This window comes from Mauremys mutica, chromosome 7, assembly GCF_020497125.1.
Source record: "Mauremys mutica isolate MM-2020 ecotype Southern chromosome 7, ASM2049712v1, whole genome shotgun sequence".
NCBI lineage: Eukaryota > Metazoa > Chordata > Testudines > Geoemydidae > Mauremys > Mauremys mutica.
The window spans coordinates 99531710-99554658 of NC_059078.1; the positions used below are offsets into that span (position 1 = coordinate 99531710).

At 41.3% G+C, this 22949-nt stretch overlaps 1 protein-coding gene across 7 annotated transcripts in view; it reads right to left on the minus strand.

Annotated features, from left to right (window-relative positions):
• Window positions 1–22949, minus strand: part of BLNK (B cell linker) — a 72376-nt gene that overhangs the window by 36571 nt on the left and 12856 nt on the right. For all 7 annotated transcript variants that reach the window (XM_045023027.1, XM_045023022.1, XM_045023025.1 and 4 more), the window contains one exon: window positions 4951–5016. In XM_045023027.1, the coding sequence (XP_044878962.1) occupies window positions 4951–5003 (53 nt within the window). In that variant the 5' untranslated portion in view covers window positions 5004–5016. The remainder of the gene's footprint in view (window positions 1–4950; window positions 5017–22949) is intronic.

Below are 22949 nucleotides of genomic sequence, written 5' to 3' on the forward strand. Positions count from 1 at the left end.
CAAAAGAAAAATAAATCCAAACAGGTTTTTGAGAATGTTTACAGCTGTTTAAAAAATAACGTCACATCTTTCTGCATCATTAGTTTCACTAAATAATCAGCTGGTATTTGAGGCATTTCATTTAATATGAGACCAGCACTGCTTTAGCAGCTTTGCACACCATACACTAGATAGCACCTAGCAGGCAGTTAAGTGAATGAATGACTTCAATTTTAAAAAGTACCATGGTCTGACTCTTCCTCTCTGCAATGTGCTAAGCACTCTGAGGCTGATGCAGCAAAGCCCTTTGGCATGTCCTGAACTTTAAGCATAGGAATACTCCGCTGAAATCAGAGGTACTACTCAGTTACTTGATGTTGAAGGGTGCTTTGCGGACAGGGTGTAAGTGTAAGTGCTTTGCAGACAGGGTGTTTAATGAACTTCAGGACTGAACCCTGAGCCTTGTCCTGACACTGTGTTCCTAGAATACTTGTTTTAGAGAGTCCACCACTTGTGCTAGAGACTGGCACTTTCTCCTCTATACCCTGCATTTCAGCCCACCTCTCCCAGCTTTTAAGAAACAGCTGAAAAAAATTTGTTTTCAAAAATGTACTTTAATTTTACTATTGTTGGGCCTTTCATACAGGATGTGTCCTTTTCTTCTGGTCCATTTTTGTTTACAGTGTGATTTTTTTTTATTATATCGCTTTCTTTAGTTGATATTATGTTTTTACTGTATTTATTGTTGTGCAGTGCCCTGGGTGCACTACATAAATCCAACTATTATTAAAAAAATAAATTAATTGAACCTGTCAAAACTTTGTCAAAACTCTGAACTAGTTCTGTTAAACTGATTGATAACAAACTGATCCCAAATTGGAATCTCATGATAGAGTGGAATGTTTCGTTGCTGCTTTGGAAGTGTCTGGTGATAAAGAAACTCTTTAAAATATTTAAGAAGCTGCCCATGAGTGTTATGAATGTACTTAGTATGGTTTTACATATTTTCTTTGCACAAAACAGTGGTACTGTAATGTTTATGGCTACATGATATAATACTGTTGACTTTAATGGACTGTCCCATTTATTAACAAAAGGCCTTGAGCATCAATAATAAGAAATCTGAAACACATTACATTGGTACATAAATGGAAACACAAGTTTCCTATTGGTTCAGCTAAGATACATGTATGATTATACTGTTTCTGTTTTGTTACCTCTTTCTCCATGTGCTTCAGTTTGTTTCCCTGACTAGTTTGCAATATTATATACTCAATGCATAGTGTGTAAGATACCACAGTTCCAGTTGCCATCTGCAGGATTGTATGAAAACAGAAGGCACAATAAGTGCTACAGAGTTATGGAGCAGAAGAGATCTGAAGTCTATGGGTGTTTTGCTTGTGTAAGGCATGCAGGATCTCAGGTGTTGTGTCATCTCAGTAGCTGACCATGTGGGCATGGTCATCTCAAGGAATGGACAGATTCTGGTCATCTCAAGGAATGGACAGATTCTGGTTATTGGCAGCCTCTTTATTTCACTTACTGCTGCTGGCTTTGTCAATGAAGTGTCACTGATGTCCCCAGGAAATTTTGGAAAATATTTTTTTATGTAGAGACAGTTCATCAGATACTTCATCTAAGGCTTGATCTGCAATGTGCTGAGTGTCCTGAGCTCCCACACCCTGCCTCAGCAAACTACTTAAGCATTAAGGGTGAAATCTTGACTCTGTTGAAGTCAATGGGAATTTTGCTATTGAATCTCATGGGGCCAGGATTTACCCAATAGTATGCTGAATCAGGGCCAATTGAATACAATGGGGGTTGAGGGCACTCAAACCCTGTGGCATAAAGCCCATAACTTCTGTTTTTTATTTCCCTGTTTTGAAATATGAAGGACATGGACATGGAAACAAGCTCTCTTTTGCTTACAAATCCTACTATACCCATTACTTGTTCTATAATTGAATTTATAATCCTCTCTGAAATCATGATCTCCACAGGACCTAAAGCTCCCAACCTATAACCAGTTATGCACATGATTAAAGGTAAACATGGGCATGTTAGCAAGATATGGGGCCAAATTTTTGGTTTCACAGGAAGATTGTGACATAGGTTGGGGAATAAACAAGAAGAGCAGATAAGCTTTTAAGAAACAAAGAGTCTGGTCCCTGATTCTCTTCTCTGTAGTTACTTATATTCATACAACAGGACTTACACACACACACACACACACACACACACACACAAGGAACAATCAAATATATTCTGATTTCTTCTCAACAAATAATTTTAAGTAGCCTAGAATATGAGCTCTCTGAGGCTGGAACTGTTAATTTGTTTACTTATCTATAAAGCACCTATCCCAATGGTACCCCAATTGTGACTGGGGTCAGTAGACACTGTTTTAATACAAATTAATAATAAACAGAATGTATTACAGGAGCACACAGTCAGTCTTTAAGGCTTGCAATATAAATGTTCTATGAATAATATATGGGATGAATTCAGACCTGGTGTAAGCATGTGCACTTATACTGACATCAGTGAAGTTGGATCCCACTTATACTTGACCTGCAAGTGAGCCAACATATTTTTCATTTCTCATTGTAAAGACAGGTGTCCACAGAAAACATATGCTGCATCAAACAAATTCAGTTTTTGTCCTATCATGTATCCATATCTTTGAAGCCTTGTCTTTCCACAAAATCTTGACATTCTAGAAGACTTGTGTCACCTTTATGCAGAGAAAGCAGCCACAGTCCACAAAAAGAATCAATCATAGGGGTGGAAGGGACTGCAAGGATATAGTCTAAAAACATAATGAGACATTGACTCATTTCCACCAGGTCCTGTCTCTGAACCTTGGAATCTTCTATTCCTACTATTATTACAACTCCTGCCATTTAATCATCTAATGATATTTGGTGTTTTTCTTGAGGCCCTAGCTCCATGTGAATATGAGAATCTCAGCTTTAAAAACCCCCAGTAAGTTTCTAGTCCTGAGGGTTTCAGAGAAAAGCATGAAAATGTGACCCCAGTGCATCTCAAAGGCAAATAAAAAGGCAATTTAAAAAAATATTATTTTAAAGCAATCACATGATTGTTGGAAGCTAGACCTGTGATTTTGAATACTTGTTTCTGGCAATACTTCCCTACTCCCTGAGGAAGCTGCTTATTTCATAGTTTCCTGGTTACTATTGAGCTCTATGCTGGGTTCACCATTTAACAGAACGCTTCTCCAGCCTGCTCTTCTGGTAACTGGTTCTTTAAATCTGGGAGCATTGGGCAGCTGCAGCCCTAGAATGGCCATTTTGTATCTGACTGATGCAGGCTGCACCTCCCACCCTTTCAGCTTGTAAGTACATTTAGATTTTATTCTTTCCCCCTTCTTCTTAAAGAGGGGACACATCATTAAAGCCATACATCTCCAGGTGAAAGCAGCCATGGTAAAATGATTTGTCTCTGTAAATTATAACTCTGAGATCCTTCTCTCGTTTTTGTTATGTGCTTTCATCTTTGAGACATTTGCTGCTGATGCACTGTGATGTTATTAAGTCTAACTGCTCTAAAGCTGTTACTGTGATATTTTTCTTTATAAAAGCTAGGGCTTTGATTCTGCTCCATGAGGGCAGCCTCCTCATTATATCAAGGTCCAGAGCGCTGCAGTTTGTACATACACCATGTTAAACCCCCTGCAAAGGCAAAGTATGTTTGAGTTACTGAAGGCTCTACCTAACTGACAAAAGAAGTGCCAGTCAAAGGTAAGAGATGTTTAGCCCTTCACTTGTGCTGTTGTGCCCATGTGTAGGCAATGAATAGGTATAGATCCTATGTAACATCTGAATATGAGATTTTCTGCAAGCTGCAGCAATACTTAATCACAACAGGGTGAGTGAAGGAAAAAGTGTTATGGTTAGCTTTGAATTTCCCTGCTTTGTTCTCATGTATATCACCAGGTCACTGTGAGAGAGAGCTCTATCACACAACTGAGTCCATTTCCCCCACAAAGGGAAGACACTCCCTACTTAGCAGATACTAAAATAATACTTTCCAATCTCAAATTTATCCATCATGATTGCTGTTACTTAAGCACAGTGTTCTGTGTGCTTCTATTTAGTTTCCATTGTGTATGAGAGCTGCATCGATAGACTATATTGAGTTATTCTGTGTGGTGTTGTCCTATCATTGCAAATGCTTCCTGAAAACCTGGTAAATAACATTTTTTTTAAAGTTCATTAATATATCTTGTGCACATCTTTCTTACACCTATAGTAAATGATCCATGGATTATCAATGAGAATGTCACATATATATGTTAATCCCACGTGAAAGATATGTTGTATTAAAAATTAGTGTGCATGCTTAATAGCTATTGTGCTAAAAGATGAGTCTGACTTTGGAAATAAAGGATGTCTTATTCATATAACTACGCATGAAGAAACACCGGGCTTTATCTACACGTACATTGTGATTATTTAATGATAATCATTCTGCAATTTACTGCTGGACTAAGAATTTGAGGTTAGGGTTTTAGTGTTATGGGTTTCTTTTAAAACTTATTATGTATGGAATGTTCAGGATTGAGTTTTGAATATTATGGCTGATTAGTTGCATGAAGGTAGGAGTTCAAATTAAAATTAAATTGTAGGGGGTAGATTGAACAGAGGCCTAAAGAGAAAGGGGACACACAAACATGCCAGGGAGAATCAACCTCAATAAATACATTATATGTAGATATTGTTCAAACTGATCCGTCAGCAGATTACACTCTAGAATAATTTTGGGCTTGATTCTGCAGCCGCTTCCACTGATATTAATGACAATCCTGCATGTGGAGCAGCTCTGGAATAAAGCTGTTATTAGTATATGTCTATCCAGAAACACACACTCCTACCCTCAAAGTAGTCATACAAAATGCTAGATATTCTGAGCTTTAAACAAGGTACAATTATATCAACATTTATAACTTACTTTTTGAATTTGCTCATTATTCCAGTTTCATTTTTCTTGATATCATGTACCATCTTTTGAAGCTGCCTGTAAGATATTGGACAAAACATCATGAAAATCGTATAGTGTGGCTGATAAGGCTATTTTTTTAAAAGTATTACAATTATTTTCCTTTCAGTGTAATTGACACATCAAAAAGAGTTTGTTCACTATTAAGTATTTCACTTGCTACAATCACTTTACATATGCAATATCTTTCCACCTTTCAACAGAACCCTTTGGCAAGCTCTACATTTGGGGAAAGAAAGATTATCCTTCTAGAGCAGAGGTGGGCAATCTATGGCCCGCGGGCCACATCCAGCCTGGACCCCAAGCTCCTGGCCCGGGAGGCTACCCCCGGCCTCTCTCCTGCTGTTCCCCCTCCCCTGCAACCTCAGCTCGCTTGCTCCGCCACTGGCACAATGCTCTGGGCGGTGGGGCTGTGAGCTTCTGGGGCAGTGCAGCTGCAGAGCCTAGCCTGACCCAGTGCTCCAGGGAGCGCAGTAAGGGGGCAGGGAGCAGGAGGGGTTGGATAGAGGGTAGGGGAGTTTGGGGTGGTGGTCAGGGGGTGGAGGTGTGGATAGGGGTTGGGGTGGTCGGGGGAGGAACAGGGGGTTGTATGGGGACAGGGGTCCGGGGGGGGCAGTCAGGAAGGAGGGGGGGATGGATGCGGCAGCAGGGGGCAGTCAGGGGTAGGGGTTCTGGGGGCAGTCAGGGGACAGGGATAAGGCGTGGTTAGATGGGGCAGGAGTCTGGAGGGGGCATCAGGAATGAGAGGAGGGGTTGGATGGGGCGGCGGGGGTCCAGGGGCGGTCAGGGGACAGGGAGCGGGGGTGTGTGGATGAGGCAGGGGTCCCAGAGGGGCCATCAGGGAAGAGGGAGGGGTGGATGGGGCAGGAGTCCCAGATGGGGCAGATAGGAGGTGGGGGCCGGGCCACGACCCCCTCCCCTAACTGGCTCTCCATACAATTTATGAAACCCGATGTGGCCCTCAGGCCAAAAAGTTTGCCCGCCCCTGTTCTTGAGTCCAAAGTTTGGTGAAGTTTAAACAGCATTCTAAGTCCAAGCAAATGGCTGAAGCAGCAAAGCAATCAAGATGCATCACTACCTAGATTAAAGTGAGAAACTTGAATCTGTTCTGCAATGTTTTCAGAAAATGGATCGACAGTTTTCTATATGTGTGGTGGGAATTCTCTCTGGTTTCTAATCTATATGAATCATCTAGATCAGTGCTTCTCAATCTCCTCCATACCACGCTCCCTATGTTACAACAGAAAAACCATTTTCTTCCAACCCTGCCTCCTATCTCATCTAACAGTCCCCTAGTGGAGTCATGACTAGAGCTGGGCAAATAATTGGGATGACCAGTTTCAATTCCCCCTTTTGTCTGATATGGAGCAGGAATCTGAACTTGGGTCTTCCACCTCCAAATAGAGTACCCAGACCTCAGGGCTAGAGACTATTCTAAGCCAGGTCTCTCTTCTTTTGAAGCTGTTCCATTTTGTATAAAATATTTGAATAGTCCTTGGAGCAGGGACTTTAACTGGGTGACCCCCACCCAAAAGAGTGCGATAACAACCAGGCTACAGAGCCATTTTCACTCTCTCTCTCTGCTGCTTCGTCAGGCACAGGGGGGATCTGGACCTGAATCCCCCACATGCTGGTTGAATGTCCAACTACGAGCTAAAAGATATAAATGGGGACCACCATCATCTCTTTCTCCTCCAGCTATTTTGTGAATGGTGCCAAAGTAAAGAAAAGAAAATTGCCAAAGCTATTTATGAAATTCATGTCAAATGTTTCAGATTGACCCAAACTGCATTTTTGGAGAATAAAAGATTTGTTCCAAAATCTTCACTCTACTCTAGTCATGACTGTTAGGCTGAGAGCCCATGATCTTCTAGACCAGGGGTAGGCAACCTATGGTGCCAGGGCTGCCCGGGGGGGGGGCAAGAGGGGCAATTTGCCCCAGGCCCCGGGACCCACAGGGGCCCCCACAAGAGTTTTTCGGGGGTCCTGGAGCGGGGTCCTTCACTCACTCCGGGGGCCCTGGAAAACTCTCATGGGGCCCAGGCCCCCGGAACGTCTTCCACTCCAGGTCGTCGTTGGCAATTCGGGGGTCCTTCCGCTCTGGGACACGCCGCCGAAGTGCCCCAAAGACCTGTGGCGGGGGGTCCTTCTGGCATTTCGGCGGCAATTCAGTGGCGGGGGGTCCTTCCGCCCTGGGACCTGCCGCCAAAGTGCTGGGTCTTCGGCAGCGAGGGGCTCCTGCCGCCGAAGACCCCAGGCCCCCTGAATCCTCTGGGTGGCCCTGTATGGCACGCATGTTGAAGGCGGCACGCGAGCTCATTTTCAGAGGCACTCACACTGGCCGGATCCTGGCCACCGGTCCAGGGGACTCTCCATTTTAATTTAATTTTAAATGAAGTTTCTTAAACATTTAAAAAACCTTACTTACTTTACATACAATAGTTTAGTTATAAATTATAGACTTATAGAAAGAGACCTTCTAAAAACATTAAAACATATTACTGGCACTCAAAACCTTAAATTAGAGTGAATAAATGAAAACTCGGCACACCACTTCTGAAAGGTTGCTGACCCCTGTTCTAGACTATGGTTACATGATCTGATATTTAGGGCTAAAGCCAATTTATCTGAATGTCAGTTAGTGCCATTGGCTTCAGGAGGAATGCTCGTGTGAGTAAGGTAATTTGAGTACCACTTAAATGAAATAAAGCTGAGTTCTTAACAAAAAAGAAAATGATTTAGGTACCCAAGGTGACTCCAATGACATAAAGTAACCTCTTTGTAAACATATATATTTTATAAGGAAGAATGAGTTAAAATTTTAATAGGGAGAGCACAGCCTAATACAAACTTCTACAGAGACACCATTTTATTTAGTTTTCTTTGTTTTCTCCTCAGAATACTCTCAGAGAAAAATTGCACTATACTAGATAAAATCTTCAGATCAAATCATTACTAACAGGAAGAATAAATGTGATTTTAAAAAATGGTCTTTTTGAAAGCCTGCCTACAATCATTAGAAGTTATCTCATTCCATATTTTATTTTCACTTTGTTATATTTCCAAAGGAGGAGAAGTCCATTAGGAAGTTGTTGGAGGGTTTGCCTACATAGACCAGTAAAATCCTCAAGATACAACTGTATGTTTTTAGAATCTTAATAATCTGAAAGTCTTAATGCACAGAAATATTGAAACGGCAGAGTGATAGGTGAGACTTGCCAAAACAAAACGTAACTTCCAGCTTATCCTCAGTAATGTTGGGTGTCTCTTTAAACTAATTAAAATCATTTTCAAAGGAAATTGGAATTATTTGAGAATCAATAAAACCAAATTGGAAAATAACGTAATTTGCCTAGCAGGTGTGTAATTACGTATGTGTGGGCCTGAAATCAATGGCTCAGGCCCTGAGTTTATGTGTGTAATTAGCATGTGAAGTGGTTAGAGCACAGGACTTAGATTTATTGAGTTTTCTTCCAAGCTCTGCTATTGATTAGAAGTGATTTTCTCAAATGAGTGACAGCTAATTTTTCGGTGCTTTCATTTCCTTATCTGTGAAATGAGAATACTCCTACTTATGGTACTTGTTTAACAGGAGTGTTCAGAGGCTTAATTGAATAATATTGTTTAAGCACTTTGGGATTCTTGGGTGGAAAGCACTATAAAAGAACAAGTTTTATTTGTATATTAACAAGGCTCTCTTGATAACTAAACAGAGACATGCATCCGACGAAGTGGGTATTCACCCACGAAAGCTCATGCTCCAATACATCTGTTAGTCTATAAGGTGCCACAGGACTCTTTGCTGCTTAAACAGATACCCTACATGTCAATAGGAAATGTTAGGTGTTCAGCACTTTGGAAATTAGGCTATGTGTTTAGGATTTTAAATATGGCCGTAGGTGGCTAATGTAGGCATAAATTCCACCGTGCGTCTGAGACAAGATAGTGATTTAGATGGGCTTGAGGTCTGATCCAGCATGGCAATTCCTATGTTCCTAAATCTTTGTCTTAATTTATATTCTTACTTCTGTTTAGAACCTAATCCATACTGGCTTTTTGGGTTTTCATTTGAACAGGAAATCCGTGGAATAACCCTCCTGCCATCTAATCACATTTAAAACATAATAATATAAATTATAGGTGTTAAAACAGCAACCCATCAGAGAAAGTAGTAATGGGTGAACCTCAAAAGTTTGGATTCTTATCTGAATAAATCAGTGCATTTGGATTTACAAAAGTAGGCTCCATATCTCACAAGAACAGACTCTTTTGTGAGGCTTTAATAAATTCAGCTTCTGGTCAGGGTTGAAACACCATAAATAGCCATTTTTGTAGAGTTTTGGCATTTCTGCTTCCAGTGCCAGCTGGAATCTGTCAGCCCAGATCCTCAAAGGTATTTAGGTGCCTCGCTCTCATTGAAATTAGTGGGAGTTAGATACCTAAATATTTTTGAGGAATCTGGGCTGATGTGTCTGTAAATGAAAAGTGATAGGGAATAAGAATAATCAGAAGAGAATTAAATGGCTTAGTTAGTGTGCAACAGGAGCTTGTGTTGTATCCAAACAGGCTTGCCAGCCCTTAATCAGAATTGCGGTTGGGCATCAGGTATTTTTGTTCCCAACATTTATTGTTCTTTAGAGATGGGCCCAAATCCCAGATGAAAACATCCCAAACCTTGTTGCTGAATTCTAGATCCGAACATTGCACATGGATCCACTTGTGAATCTTTGTGATGGTAAAACTATGGCTTTATTTTGAAAAGCAGTTTACTTTTTATACGAAACACTTCCTTTGACTATGAACAAAATTACTTAAAATATCAGCTCCTAGGTGTGGTTGCTTTTTATGTGATAATTGTTGTTGTGAAAGCAACGGAGAGTCCTGTGGCACTTTACAGACTAACAGACGTATTGGAGCATGAGCTTTCGTGGGTGAATACCCACTTCGTCGGACGCATCCGACAAAGTGGGTGTTCACCCACGAAAGCTCATGCTCCAATACATCTGTTAGTGTATAAGGTGCCACAGGACTCTTTGCTGCTTTTACAGATCCAGACTAACACGGCTACCCCTCTGATACTTGTTGTTGTGAAGTAACTAAAGTTGATCACTGTGATATTGTATTTGTACTGATTGATACTGAAATGAGCATTTTTTGCTATTTATTTCCTGCTCAATTAAAGAACCAAAGGGGAATTTAATTAATTACAAATTATAGTAGAAATAAGTGGATTACATTTATTTTAGAAGATAACTGAATGTGATACCACTAGTGAAATCTGTTATTCTTGCTATACAGATGAACTTTAGTCAGTGAAACAGTGAAAAAAAATTTTTTTTTTAATTTAAGAATTTCATATAATTGGTTTTCACAGAATTCACACATGGTTTCTCTTCATTCTCATCTGTTTGAAGCCATGGTTTTCATTCTCTAAGTACTATTTTATTAGTGTTAAGTTTTTCTGAGGTATAGTTTTCAAGGGTGTTCAGTTCTTAGCAATGTTTGCGTTTCTGTTAACTGAAGTTCTCATACAGTGCACATCACCACTGTAGCTGAGCACATTCACTCTACCTGATTGGTTAATGCACTTACAAAGGGAGGTTATGAAAGTGCTGTTTGCTTTAGGTACATAACTTCAGGCTCCTGTTTCACAGAGCTGGGCGAAATTTTTTGGGCAAAACATATTGCAACAAAAAATTGGAGATTTGGTGACCACTAAAATATTTCATGAATTTTAATAGGTTTCATCGAATTGTTTGTGACCTTTCTTTGCCTCCTCCTCCTGAACCCCGCTCAGGCCCTGGCCCCGCTCCAGCCCTTCACCCAAGGCCCCACACCACCTCTTCCTGCCCGCCCCACCCCTGCCCCTCTTCTTTCCTGCCTCTTTCTTTCTGCCCCCTGCCCTGAGTGCGCCACATCCCTGCTCCACTCCTACCCAGCACTTCCTGCTTGCTGCTGAACAGCTGTTCCACAGTGTGCAGGAGGCACTGGGAGGGAGGGGGAGGAGTTTATCAGCAGGGCTGGCGGTCCTGGAGATGACTCATGGACCCCCTGGAGTACCCTCACAGACCCCCCAGGGTCTGCAGACCCCAGTTTGAGAACCGCTGCCCTAGTCCCTTATTAATCACACTCACTGATTGCTTTCTTTGAGAATACTGCATGTGTGTTTTAATACCTACTTTGTACATCAGGATAGCTAACATTACACGGGACTGTGATCACAGTCATGTCAACTATACGTTGCATGACAATTAGCTAAAGTTTCATTAAAAGGCTAGACTTGGAGCTATGGTCTAAAGAATTCTGAATAAGGCAGAGGATGAGACCAGCTAGTGATGGTGAAATCAAGTTGAGTAATAGGTTTGCTGCACTGGTGAATGAGGAGGAGAAACAGGTAGGATATGGGGTGGTGAGGAAGAAAAGAAGGGAAACCAGTCCCTGCAGAAGCGAGAAAAAGATTATGTCGATAGCCAGGGACCAGAGCCCAAGGAAAGATGATGATGATGATGTACAGGGGACTGAGAGAAATAACTTAAGATGGATTCATACCAACACAGAAAGAGACTGGTCTATATGACTGGGGACTCCATATTCAGAAGACTCAACAGGCCCGTCATGAGACCAGATCCAGAGAACAGAAGAGTGTGCTGTCTGCCAGGAGCAAGGATCTGAGATGTGGGTACGAAGCTGAAAAGGATCCAGATGGGAGTGGGGAAAAATACACTGATTGTGCTGCATGATGGGATGAATGACACTGCTAGATTTCCACTGGTATGGATCAGGACAACTATGCTTGGCTGGGTAAGATGCTTAAAGAAGTGGAAGCTCAGGTGATCTTAGGTGTAATACTTCCAGACCCTAGAAACGGAGAGCGAAGACAAGATAATGAAGATCAACAGATTGCTTGAGGATTGGTGTTCTGAGGAAGGTTTTGGTATGATGAACTATTGGGAGGTGTTCACAGAAAGAAGACTCTTCTTGACTGGTGAGCCTCTGGGGTATTTACACGAGTCTCTTCCGGGTTTCTCCCCTCATATCCTAGTTTAAAGCCATTCTTATCAGTTATGCCAGCCTTGATGCCAGAAGGTAATTTCCACACTTGGCTTCAATACACAGGAGGAGGAGGAAGGGATAAAGGGATCTAGGAAGGGATAAAGCAACACCAGCAGGTCAGTGTATGGACAGCAGGGAGAAAGAAAGTACAAATATTGACTGGAGTAGTAGTCAAGTAGGTGATAAAGTTAGGGAAGGGTCTATAACTAATCCAACTAGAAAACTGGGAGAAGTCTGAGGGAAACAACTGAGATGCTTGCACATGAATGCAAGGACTCTGGGCAATGAAATGGAGGTACCGGAACTGCTGGTACAGGAGGGTAAACTGGATATTATAGAGCAGTGATTTTTAATCTGTGGTCTGTGGACCTCTGGGGCTCCACAGACTATGTTTAAGATTTCCAAAGGGGTCTCCAACTCCATCTGAAATATTTTAGGGGTCCACAAATGCAATCCACTGAAATAGGGTTTTCAGGAACATGGAAGAATAGCACTCAGGATTGGAATACAAATACTGTTTAGGGGAGAGAGAAATAAAGGTTGTGGGGTTACATTGTACATCAATGATGTCATGAAAGAAATAAGTGATAGTATGGAAAAAACAGAATTTTTGGGGGCTAAAATCACTTTGGGGAAGGACTATAAGACAAGTGTTTTTGGGAAAGTATTAGGGGTCTGTTATAGACCCCCAAGCAACTCTTACATGCATAGAGATGTCTTTGCTATTATTAGAAAGAGAAATACTATTGGGAATTGTGTTATAATGGAAGACTTACTGCCCAGATACAGATTGGAGAATAAATGCTACTAATAATGGTAGGGCATAATCATTCTTGGGTGTGATAGATGATTGTTTTCTTCATCAAAGAGTCTCTCAACCACCAAGAGGAGATGCAATACAAAAACTAGTTACAATTTTGCATCCAAATAAGGGGGGAAATTGTAGGGAAAGGTTTCAGGCCCAGTTGGATGAATAATCACCCCAAAAAGGTTATTAGGAGTAAGCAGAGAAATTATAGGGAATGGAAAAAGGGAAACCTCAGCAAAGAAAGCTGCCACTTAGAGGTCAGAAAAAGTAGGAATAAATAAGAATTGTTAAAAGTCAAACTGAATTAATATTTTTTCCAAGAGAAGAGAATAAGGAAGGATGAGATTAGGCCCCTATACAGTGTGGATAGGGAGGACATTAAAAATAATCGAGGTATGGCCCAAAAACTAAATGCATACTTTGCCTTGGTTTTCAATAAGGATGATGTTATAGAACATGGGGCGGAAGGCAGGACGGCTGATTGAAATGACTGTATAGAAATGGAAACTACCATATCTAAAGTAGAAGAAAAACTTAGAGATTAATGCACTTAAAAGGGGGGACCAGATAATTTCCATCACAGAATATTGAAAGAACTGGCATGTGAGATTGCTGGTCCAGTAGCAAGGATTTTTAATAAATCTATCTAGTCAGGGGTGGTACCATATGACTGGAGAATAGCTAACTTCATTCCTATATTTAAGAAAGGGGGCAGGGGGGCTAATGCAGGTGGGCTAATGCAGGCAATTACCTGCCTGTTAGTCTGACCTCAATAGTATTATGCAAGATTTTGGAACAAACTGTGAAGGAAAGAATAATTAAAACCATGGAGATAAGTGGAAAGGGGGATGCAATGCAACATGGGTTTAGCAAAGATAGATCATGTCAGATTAACCTGACATTCTTCTTTGAGAAGATAAGTGGTTTCTTAGAGATGGGAAATGCACTAATCTACTTTGACTTCTGTAAAGCATTTGACACAATGCCACATGGGATATTATTAGTTAAATTAGAGAAGATGGGGATTAGTACAAGATTGTAAAATGGATAAGGAACTGGATAAAGTGGAGAAGGCAACGGGTTGTGCTGAAAGGTGAACTATCAGACTGGAGGGAGGTTACTAGTGGAATTATTCAGGGGGCAGTCTTGAGACTAATCTTTTTTTCAATAATTGTATTAATGAACTTGGCACAAAAAGTCAGAGTGTGCTAATGAAATTTGCTGATGATGCAAAGTTGGGGAGGCATCATCAATACAGAGGAAGATCGTAATATTGTACAGGAAGATCTGGATGACCTTAAACACTGGAATGCCAGTAAGGGATGAAATTCACTAGTACAAAGTGCAAGATCATGCACTTAGATCTAATAATAAGAATTTCTTCTACAAGCTGGGGTCTCATCAGTTGGAAGTGACAGAGGAGGAGAGTGATCTGGATCTGTGGGTTGATCACAGGTCAACTATGAGTCACCACCAGGGTGAGGAGGCTGTGAAAAAGACATCCACGTATCACAGTTGCATCAGGCAAGGCATTTCCAGTAGAGACAGAAGTATTAATGCCATTGTACAAGGCACTGGTAAAACCTCATTTGGAATAAAATTCTGGTCACTCATCTTCAAGAAAGATGAATCCAAATTGGAACAGGTGTTGAGAAGAACTACTAGATAGGATGATCAGGGGAAAGGACGGCCTATCTTATGACAGGAGACTGGAATAGCTATGCTTGTTTAGCCTAGCAAAAAGAAGGCTGAAAGGGGATATGGTTGCTTTCTATAAATACGTCAAGGTGGGTGAAGAGCTATTTAAACTAAAGGACAATGTTGGTGCCTGAACAAATAAACTGGCCAGGAACAAATTCAGGCTGGAAATTAGAAGAAGATTTCTAACCATCAGAGGGGTGAGGTTCTGAAACAGCTTCCCAATAGGAGTTCTGGGGGCAAACAACGTAATTAGTTTTAGGAAAGAGCTGGACAAACTTATGAGTGCAACTTGTGATGATAGGGGGTAAGGCTCAGCAGCCCTTGGGCTCACTTCTGGTTTATGTTTTATGTTCCTATAAGCTCATGCTTGAGGGCTTCAGCTGGTCACGTGGTAGGGTCAGAAAGGGATTTTTTTTCTCTCCCCTCTCCCCCTGTGTGGGGGAGGAGGGGAATACTCCTCAAAGATTCTTCATAGATTGATCCCTTTGTCTCCAGTCCCCATTTTGTACCTTATTTCACAGTGCCTCATGTACTTGGGATAGCTACCCAATTAATCCATCCAAAGGATAGCCCAGATCACATACCCTGGCATAGTGGCAGGATTGATTCTGTACTCCTTATAATCTTCCTGATAAATGGATATTCTTGAGCTTCTCCAGTGAGACCTATTGTGCATCTTTAGATGGTAGGCATCTTGAAGGCAGAGGCTTTGTATCTCCACTGTACGCCACTCTGGTTCCATGGCCCGCTGGGGATATCAGTGGGTAGTTCCTCCATGGAAACATAAGCACATGTTTGTACCTGGAATGGTTCACAAACTCCTCTGACACCAGTTCTTTCTGTGGTGAGAGGGAGACTCTGGGGCACATCTATGTAAGATGTGTCAGGTTACAGCTCCTCTTCCAGCTCCTTCAGAACCTTTTACTAAGGTTCCCCACAAAGTTGCAAGACTCTTTGTTAGCCCCCTCCTGGGGCTGGCCAAGATCCTGTCTTTCACACCAGGAAGAGGAAGCTGGATGGGTTGGGGGGTCTTCTGTCAGTGAGGGGCCTAATTTCAGTCCCTTGTCTTATCACACCTCTGACACAGTTCCTCTGGGCATTGTCCACTGATTCCTTAGACACTTTGAGGAGCAGTGGGTGCTGTCGGGGGTTTTCTGCAGGGTGTCCCCCGCTGGATACCAACTTTTAACCTTCATTCCTGTCCCTGTTTTTTCATTTGTTGTCTCCAGTATTGACTTGCAGCCTGGGTCCAATGACTCCTCCCCCTCAGTGGAGGGGGTGGACATCTAGCTTTGGGCAGGCCTTAGACCTGCTTGTCCCAGTACTTGAAAATTGTACACTTATAGGAAATAGGTGTAAGAATGATCATAGGAAGGGGGGCATTTTCCTTGAATGTTTGGGCAAGGACTATGTGCACACGAAAAGTATTTTTGAAAACCAGTGTCTTTAATGTCCTACAACTTTTCCTGTATATTTGTTTCTAAAAGAAGTGATAAGTAACCCATTTTCTGTATCCTCAGCACAGCAGGGTTGTTCTTTCGAAATGGTTGGTGAGAGGAAAACTAGGATGTATATGGCACAGACTGGAAATGCTGATGATTGCAATTGCAGTAGATCAAGAAAGAAGAACTTGTTTGTGCTCTGTAAGGCCTGGTCTACATTGGGGGAGTGGGGGTGAGGCAAGCTAAGTCGGTCTAAGTTACGCAACTTCAGCTACGAAAACAGCGTTGCTGAAGTTGACTTATTTAGAGCTACTTACTGTGGTATCTTCACTGCGGTAGGGCGACTGCTGACACTTCCCCGTTGACTCCGCCTACGCTTCTCGCTCCAGTGGAGTACCGGAGTTGACGGGAGAGTGCTCGGCAGTCGATTTATCGCGTCTTCACTGGACGTGATAAATCGACCCCTGCTGGATCGATTGCTCCGGAGGTAAGTGTAGACATGCCCTAAATGTCTGACTGTGCCTCAGGACCAGCTGGGCTGCCCCATAGATGGCTGAGCATGGGATGAGCGTATGTGAAATAGAAAGGTAATGATTTATCTTGTGCTAGGGTGACCATACATCCTGTTTTGGCCATAACAGTCCCTTTTTTAAGCCCTGTCCCGGCTGTCCTGTTTTTTTTGGCAAAAATGGGGTGCGGAGGAACATGTGATGTGTGTGTGTGGGGAAAGCGGTAATGCCAGCTCCACACAGGGATGGGGGCAGGGCTCAGGCGAGCAGCGATGCCAGCCCCAGCCTCGAAGGGGGAATGGGGGTGGGAGGAAGGACTCAGGCGAGCAGCTTGGGCAAGCCCTGCAGGGGCATGGGCGGGAGGGCTCAGGCTAGCCCCACATGGTGTCCTATTTTTCCTTGGAGACATATGGCCACCCTATCTTGGGCTCATCATAATTCTTTCATGTGACACATTAGCCACTCAAAGAGCATGTTTAAAGATCAGCAAACAACTTTACAAAGTGTGGTTATATGCTTTCAACTAAGATTTTCAATTATACCAGGTTGAGAGAGAGAGAAAAGTCTATTTTATTTTCAGTGAGATCTATGTAATAAGGAGATTCTCTCTCCAGACACATGAATGATTGATCCTGTATCTATCAATATTATGTATTTGTGATGACATTAAAAAAATGGTGCTTAGAGAGAATGGGACTGGGGTGAGTTTCTGAGCAGTTGTTCTTCAAGAAATCCTCTAGCTGTGTGCCGAGTTTTAGTAGTGTTGTAGGAGAATCCATACTCTGAGCAGAGATGAAGTCAGAATTGGGTGTGGTGCTAATAATATAAATAGTTTTAGGCACAATGCCAACAGCAAAGACAGTGAGGGGAGTGGTGGCAATGAAACTAAACAAAGCTCTAGAAGTTGGAAATGAATTGCTGACCCAGGAAGTTGTATAGATGTCTAACAGGCACACAGCTTTCTATCTAGAGTATTGGGGGAATTCCAGGAATAAGGGGTGCCTGCCCCCTAGAACTTCTGCTATCTGCAGTTCTTGCTAAATTGTCTTTTGCACCTCAGGAAAGAGTTCCAGCCTTAAACTAGGCAAAAGGAGAAACACTCAGCTAAGTTTGTGCTAGAGGCTCAGATTTTCCAGTTATCAAGGACTCCACACTGAAGAGGGTTTGCTCTGGCAGCAGGATTAGGAACCAGTTAAAGGCAAAAAGGGAACCTATGGAAGAAATAGTGAGTTGGGTTTAAATCTATAAACTATCAAGTGACCTACGTGCTCCGTCTCCTAAATTCAGTCATGCCTTTAACAGCAATGACTTTAACTGATTCAAAATAACACCACAAATAAAATAAAGTTACAACTAAACAAGTTAGCAAAGTGAGTGGGTCCCTTAATTACTAATTTGTTATTTTCATTCTTGGGTTCAGTTGACATCACATCTCCATCTGTAACTGTTTCTAGCTGACAAGGCTCCTCTGAATTCTGGATCTAGAATGTTCCATAGCTTAAGCGTACAATAACCACCCACAGTCACTTTAATATGTCATACACCACACAATAGGTCTGGCCCTCATTTGGGTTCTCTGAGTGACCACCAATAATAATTTTTTTTTTTGGGTGGAGGAGGCAAATCCCATAATTTGGAACATGAGGTAAGGCCCCGCCAGAAACCTTGTGCACTACTGATTCAGTTGTGCCAGTTAGGCACAGCCTGGCATTGTGGTCGCTCAGAGGGACACTGCTCTACTGGGAGCTGTGCAAGTAATTCTCCAGAATTCTACCCAGAGCTTTCTGGCGTGCAAGGGAAGTGTTCAGGAGGTCATAGACTCCTAGTGCACAAGATCATTCCGTGAGCTGCTGTGGAGTGTGCTAGTTTTTGCATTAGAGTAATGAGAACTTGTATTTAACAATTATATATTATATTCAAACATGACATAACACAAAAATCAGAGCTGCCCCTAACAGATCTCCCCTCTGTAGTCCAGAATCCTGCTCTCCAAAGTGGAGGGTGTCCTCTACACGTGGAGAAGGTGGTGCCAGAGCCCCTTTTTGGGGAGATACACATGGAAAGAGGAGTGCCTTCATTCCCCCTTGTGCAGGTGGTGTATTGTGACAGGATGTGCAGAGGAAGCCTCTTATATGTTCCCTCAGCTCTCCATAAGAGCCCACCACAATCTTGTTCTGTGATAGCAAATGCTTCCTCTGATAGTGGGCCCAGTGCGAACTTTGAATAAGAAGGGATATTTAATAAATTCAAGTTGGGAATTACAACTTGACACTGTCATAGCCATAAAGGTACTACAGAAAATGTTATATGGAAAACAGAAAAGAAGGGAAAATATAAAGGAAGCAGTAGGGGTAAAAACGTATGTCACAGGAACATTTTAAAGAAACCAAAACAGACTGTAGCGATGGAAACTTAAATACAGAGACTGAAATGTGAAATGATGCAAATGAAAACACACATCCAGCCCTCTCTGTTATTGTTCCTCATGGTGACACTCTCTCTCATATACACACACACATTTCAAAATAGTCTCCCCCACCTGGTATTTATCTGTTTATTTTGATTGGTTTCTCTATTAGCTTTGTAATTTTATAAACAGGTCTGCAAGCAAGAAGTTAAGGAAGAGGTTTATTGTTTCTAGACAAAGGTGCAGAGCAAGGCTTGCCATGAATAAAGCTTGCAAGCTCTGAACAGGGTTTGTAAATGTGCTGCCTGAGGCTTAGAAAAGTTCAAAAATCTCTCCTGTCTTCACCTTCAGAAACTTAAATAATGGAATAATGATTTACCATCTTTGTCTGAGTATGTGCAGTTCAAAATAATGGTCAGGAGCAGCGCTCTCTCGAAGTGCTCTGTTTGTAGTGTAATATTTCTGAGTATTATCTTCATCTATCTTTCTTTCAAAAAAGGAGGCAAAGTCCTTATTACTTGCCTGTTTTCAGTTTCTAAAACAATCCCATTTTAAAAGGATAGAAGTGTGTAAATTAATCATCAAACACCATCTTCCCCCCCTCCCACCCCATTCCTGTAATTCAATATTAGCCAAGTTAAACTTTCCATATATATCTGACACCAGTTTCTCTCTGCTTTACTTCAAGAGCACCAAGTCTCCCCTTGAATGGAATTTTTTGGAAGTTACAAGTCTCTTCCTCCAATTTTGATACAACAGTGTACCTACTGTACACTGTAGTTTGCCTCATTTTGGATTCAGGTTGCTGTTATCCCACTATTTCATTGTGATCCCTGTGCGTGACTGTCAAAGAATGCCAGAATGTTGGCATATATATCAAGTGTGCATCTGGTTTTATATTTTATAAGACCTATGTTATCCCTTTGAAGATATCTGAAAGCTGTGAATAAATAAAATAGAGTTTTGATTGGCTTATAGGGAGAAATCAATTCCAAGCACCTAGCACGTTTTCAACACTTAGGACAGGGCAGGCAGAACTAACCGTATTTCTTTCCTCCACTTCTCTAAAGGAATAAGCCAAAGAAAGTAGAAGAATATCCTTTTTCCTCAATCTGATTTTTAATTTTTTTAAATCCATGAGACTATTTTATTTTGCTGATTTTTCAATAATTCACTACTCCATCTGAAGACTAAAAGTAGAAGTAGATTTAGAGCAGGTGTTTGTTTACATAGTACACAGTGGTCCAGAAATAATAAATATTTAGCCTAGTTTCCATCTCTGTGTGTCCTCTAGGTACTCTTGACAAAAAAGATGTCATTCTTTCCTTTCTGTAAGGGAAGGTTTACTTTGCATAGGCAGAGTGCATTAAAATCTGTGGCAGAGTCAAGGGCAGTATAAATTACACCTTTGCTGTAAATTAGTCCAAAAATGGAATTAAGTGTTGAGTGGAAACTAACTAGTGGTGTGATATGAAGTTCTACAGTGGGAATGGTGCAAATTGAGACAGCCACCTTTCTTGGTTTTAATAGACCAATATATTATATGTACAAACAGTATATTATATCTGTCATAACTTTGTGTTTCTCTCATATTTTATGCAATAGAACATTTCTGTCTCTCTGGTCTGGATGGGGGTGATAGGCCTGCTTTCTCTCATCTTACATCTTGGGGTCCTCTGGTGGCTCTTCTGGATGCTGAAAGAGAGGGATGACCAAGCAACTTTTCTGATTCTTTTGCTTGGCAAGCAGTATACAACCTTTACTTTTAGATTTGGACCCTTCACTCGGCCTGTTCTCATCCTGCCATGTAAGGAGCCTGAAATGAACTGGCATTCATAAAATACAGCCTGGATTCAGAACTGCATGGATTCTGCTACCAGTGGACCTCCTGCAATCGTGGAGGAAGGGGATTCATTTCAATGTTTTTTTCGTAAGTTGATAGATTTTTAATGTCCAGAGGAATTTCATCACTTGATTCCTGCATCAAGCCTCATAACTTGCGGCTGAGCTGTTTTTGATTATAGTATTCACTTCTACATTGTAAAGCATGCTGATAGATGAGACAGGTGATATATCGCACTCAGTAATAATAGATGGTGAGGTTGTTGTTTTGTATATTTTGAAAATTTGGGCTCTAGTTTCAGCATGATGACAAGTTAAGAGGTAATTCCAATACCATCAAATATGGCCAACAGCTAATGGTGCCTTGCTGCTAAAGTGACACTGAAACTTCATTTTCAAACAGGAAAACATTGATCTCTTGTGCCAATGCTATATTACAGTGCTATGAATAAGAGCTAGTTATTATTTTCATTTTTATTATGTACACCAAGTAACTGATGCAGTTGTAATAATTTCATCTGTGGATGTAACAATTTGAGATACTTGTTATCCTGATCCTGGTTTCTTATGTTTTGATTGATTTTATTTGGCAGATAGACCTTTTCTATGCATCAGTCAGTCAGTAAACAGCTGATCCATAACTGCAGTTTTTTTTAATGAAGCCTATTGTATTCTTCTGAATAGCTTTTCATTCGTATGGTTTGAAACCAACGGCATTAACACTCACCTAAAAACAAATATTATACACACCCAAACTCACTGAGCTCTAGGCCTATACAAATTATAAAACCACTAAAATCCTGAAGGGGATGGCAGAGCACGGATAGTGGGTTCCAAAGAGTTTTTATTGCTCTTCAAAGGGAAGTATGAAATCACTGGAGGGAAACCAATAAAGAAAATGCATAATGTGGCACCAGGGAATTATAACCCATTGAATCTGATGTCACTATTAATCAAGATCCTAGAAGAATTTTTGAAAGATGAGATAACATTCCTACAGGCATGTGGGCTGAAACCACTATCTTGTTCCATTAAAGATGATGCAAAGAGCAAACTAACTGATGGAAATCATTTGTATTTTGTATATTTTATGTGTCAGTTGTATACAGAAGAATGAAGGATTGGTATCATAGGTTTGAGATTAGCATACCAGGGACAGTTACATGGCAAGTCCCCTTGTATAGATATTCCACTGCACCTCAGATCTGACTTGTTTTTCTGTTCCCTGGACATCTGTTGAGCAGCAACTAAAAATCTATCTTGACTTGTCTGATGGTCTTGGCCCTGATTCAGCAAGAGCCTTATATATCTAAGAAACAAATACTTAGATGGAATTTAGGTATTGTTTTGTCTTTTATGGTCTGATCCCTCTCAGTCTCTCAGATGGATTCTCCATCTTATTCTTCAAAGCAACACTTTCTTGTCACACTGCTTTGAACTGGGAGTAGATTAGCATTCTCTTTGGTCTTTCACCCTTTAGCAACAGAAGTGTAGCAACTAACTGCCTTTGCATACATGTTGCACAAATCATGCTAGATAAGATCTGTCTACACCAGTACTGTGACGTATTGCAGACAATAGTCCTGAACCCCAGGTATGTGAACTTGTTCACCACTTCAAGTTTATAGTTGTTGATCTTGATGGAGGGTGCTTCCTCAGTTCCTTGGCACATTATGTTCATCCTTTTTTAAGCTTATAGTAAGCCCGAAGTCTTGGAAGCCTTTGGAAAAACTGTCCATAAGGCTTTGAAGATGAGCTTCTGTGTGGATTGTCACTGCTGTGTTATCAGAAAAGAGGAGGTGTTGGATAAGGGCCTCCTGAGTATTGGTTTTAGATCTGTCTTACAAGATTGATCAGCTTTTGTCATAAATATAAAGAGAAGGGTAACAACCTTTATGTATGCAGTAACATAACATCCGTCCTGGCCAGAGGTACAGAATCACTTACCTGTAAGGGGTTAATCAGTTCAATTAACCTAGTTGGCACCTGACCAGAAGGACCAATGGGGAAAGAAGATACTTTCAAGTCTGGAGCGGGGTGGGGGGGAAGGTTTTGTTTGTGCTCTCTTTGTTGGTTCTCTCTTGGGACAAAGAGAGTGACCAAGCAAGTAAACCAGCTCCTAAAAAGATCCTGAAATTATACATCTAAAATTATAGAAATTGAATGTAATAGCAAGGAAATGCATTAGA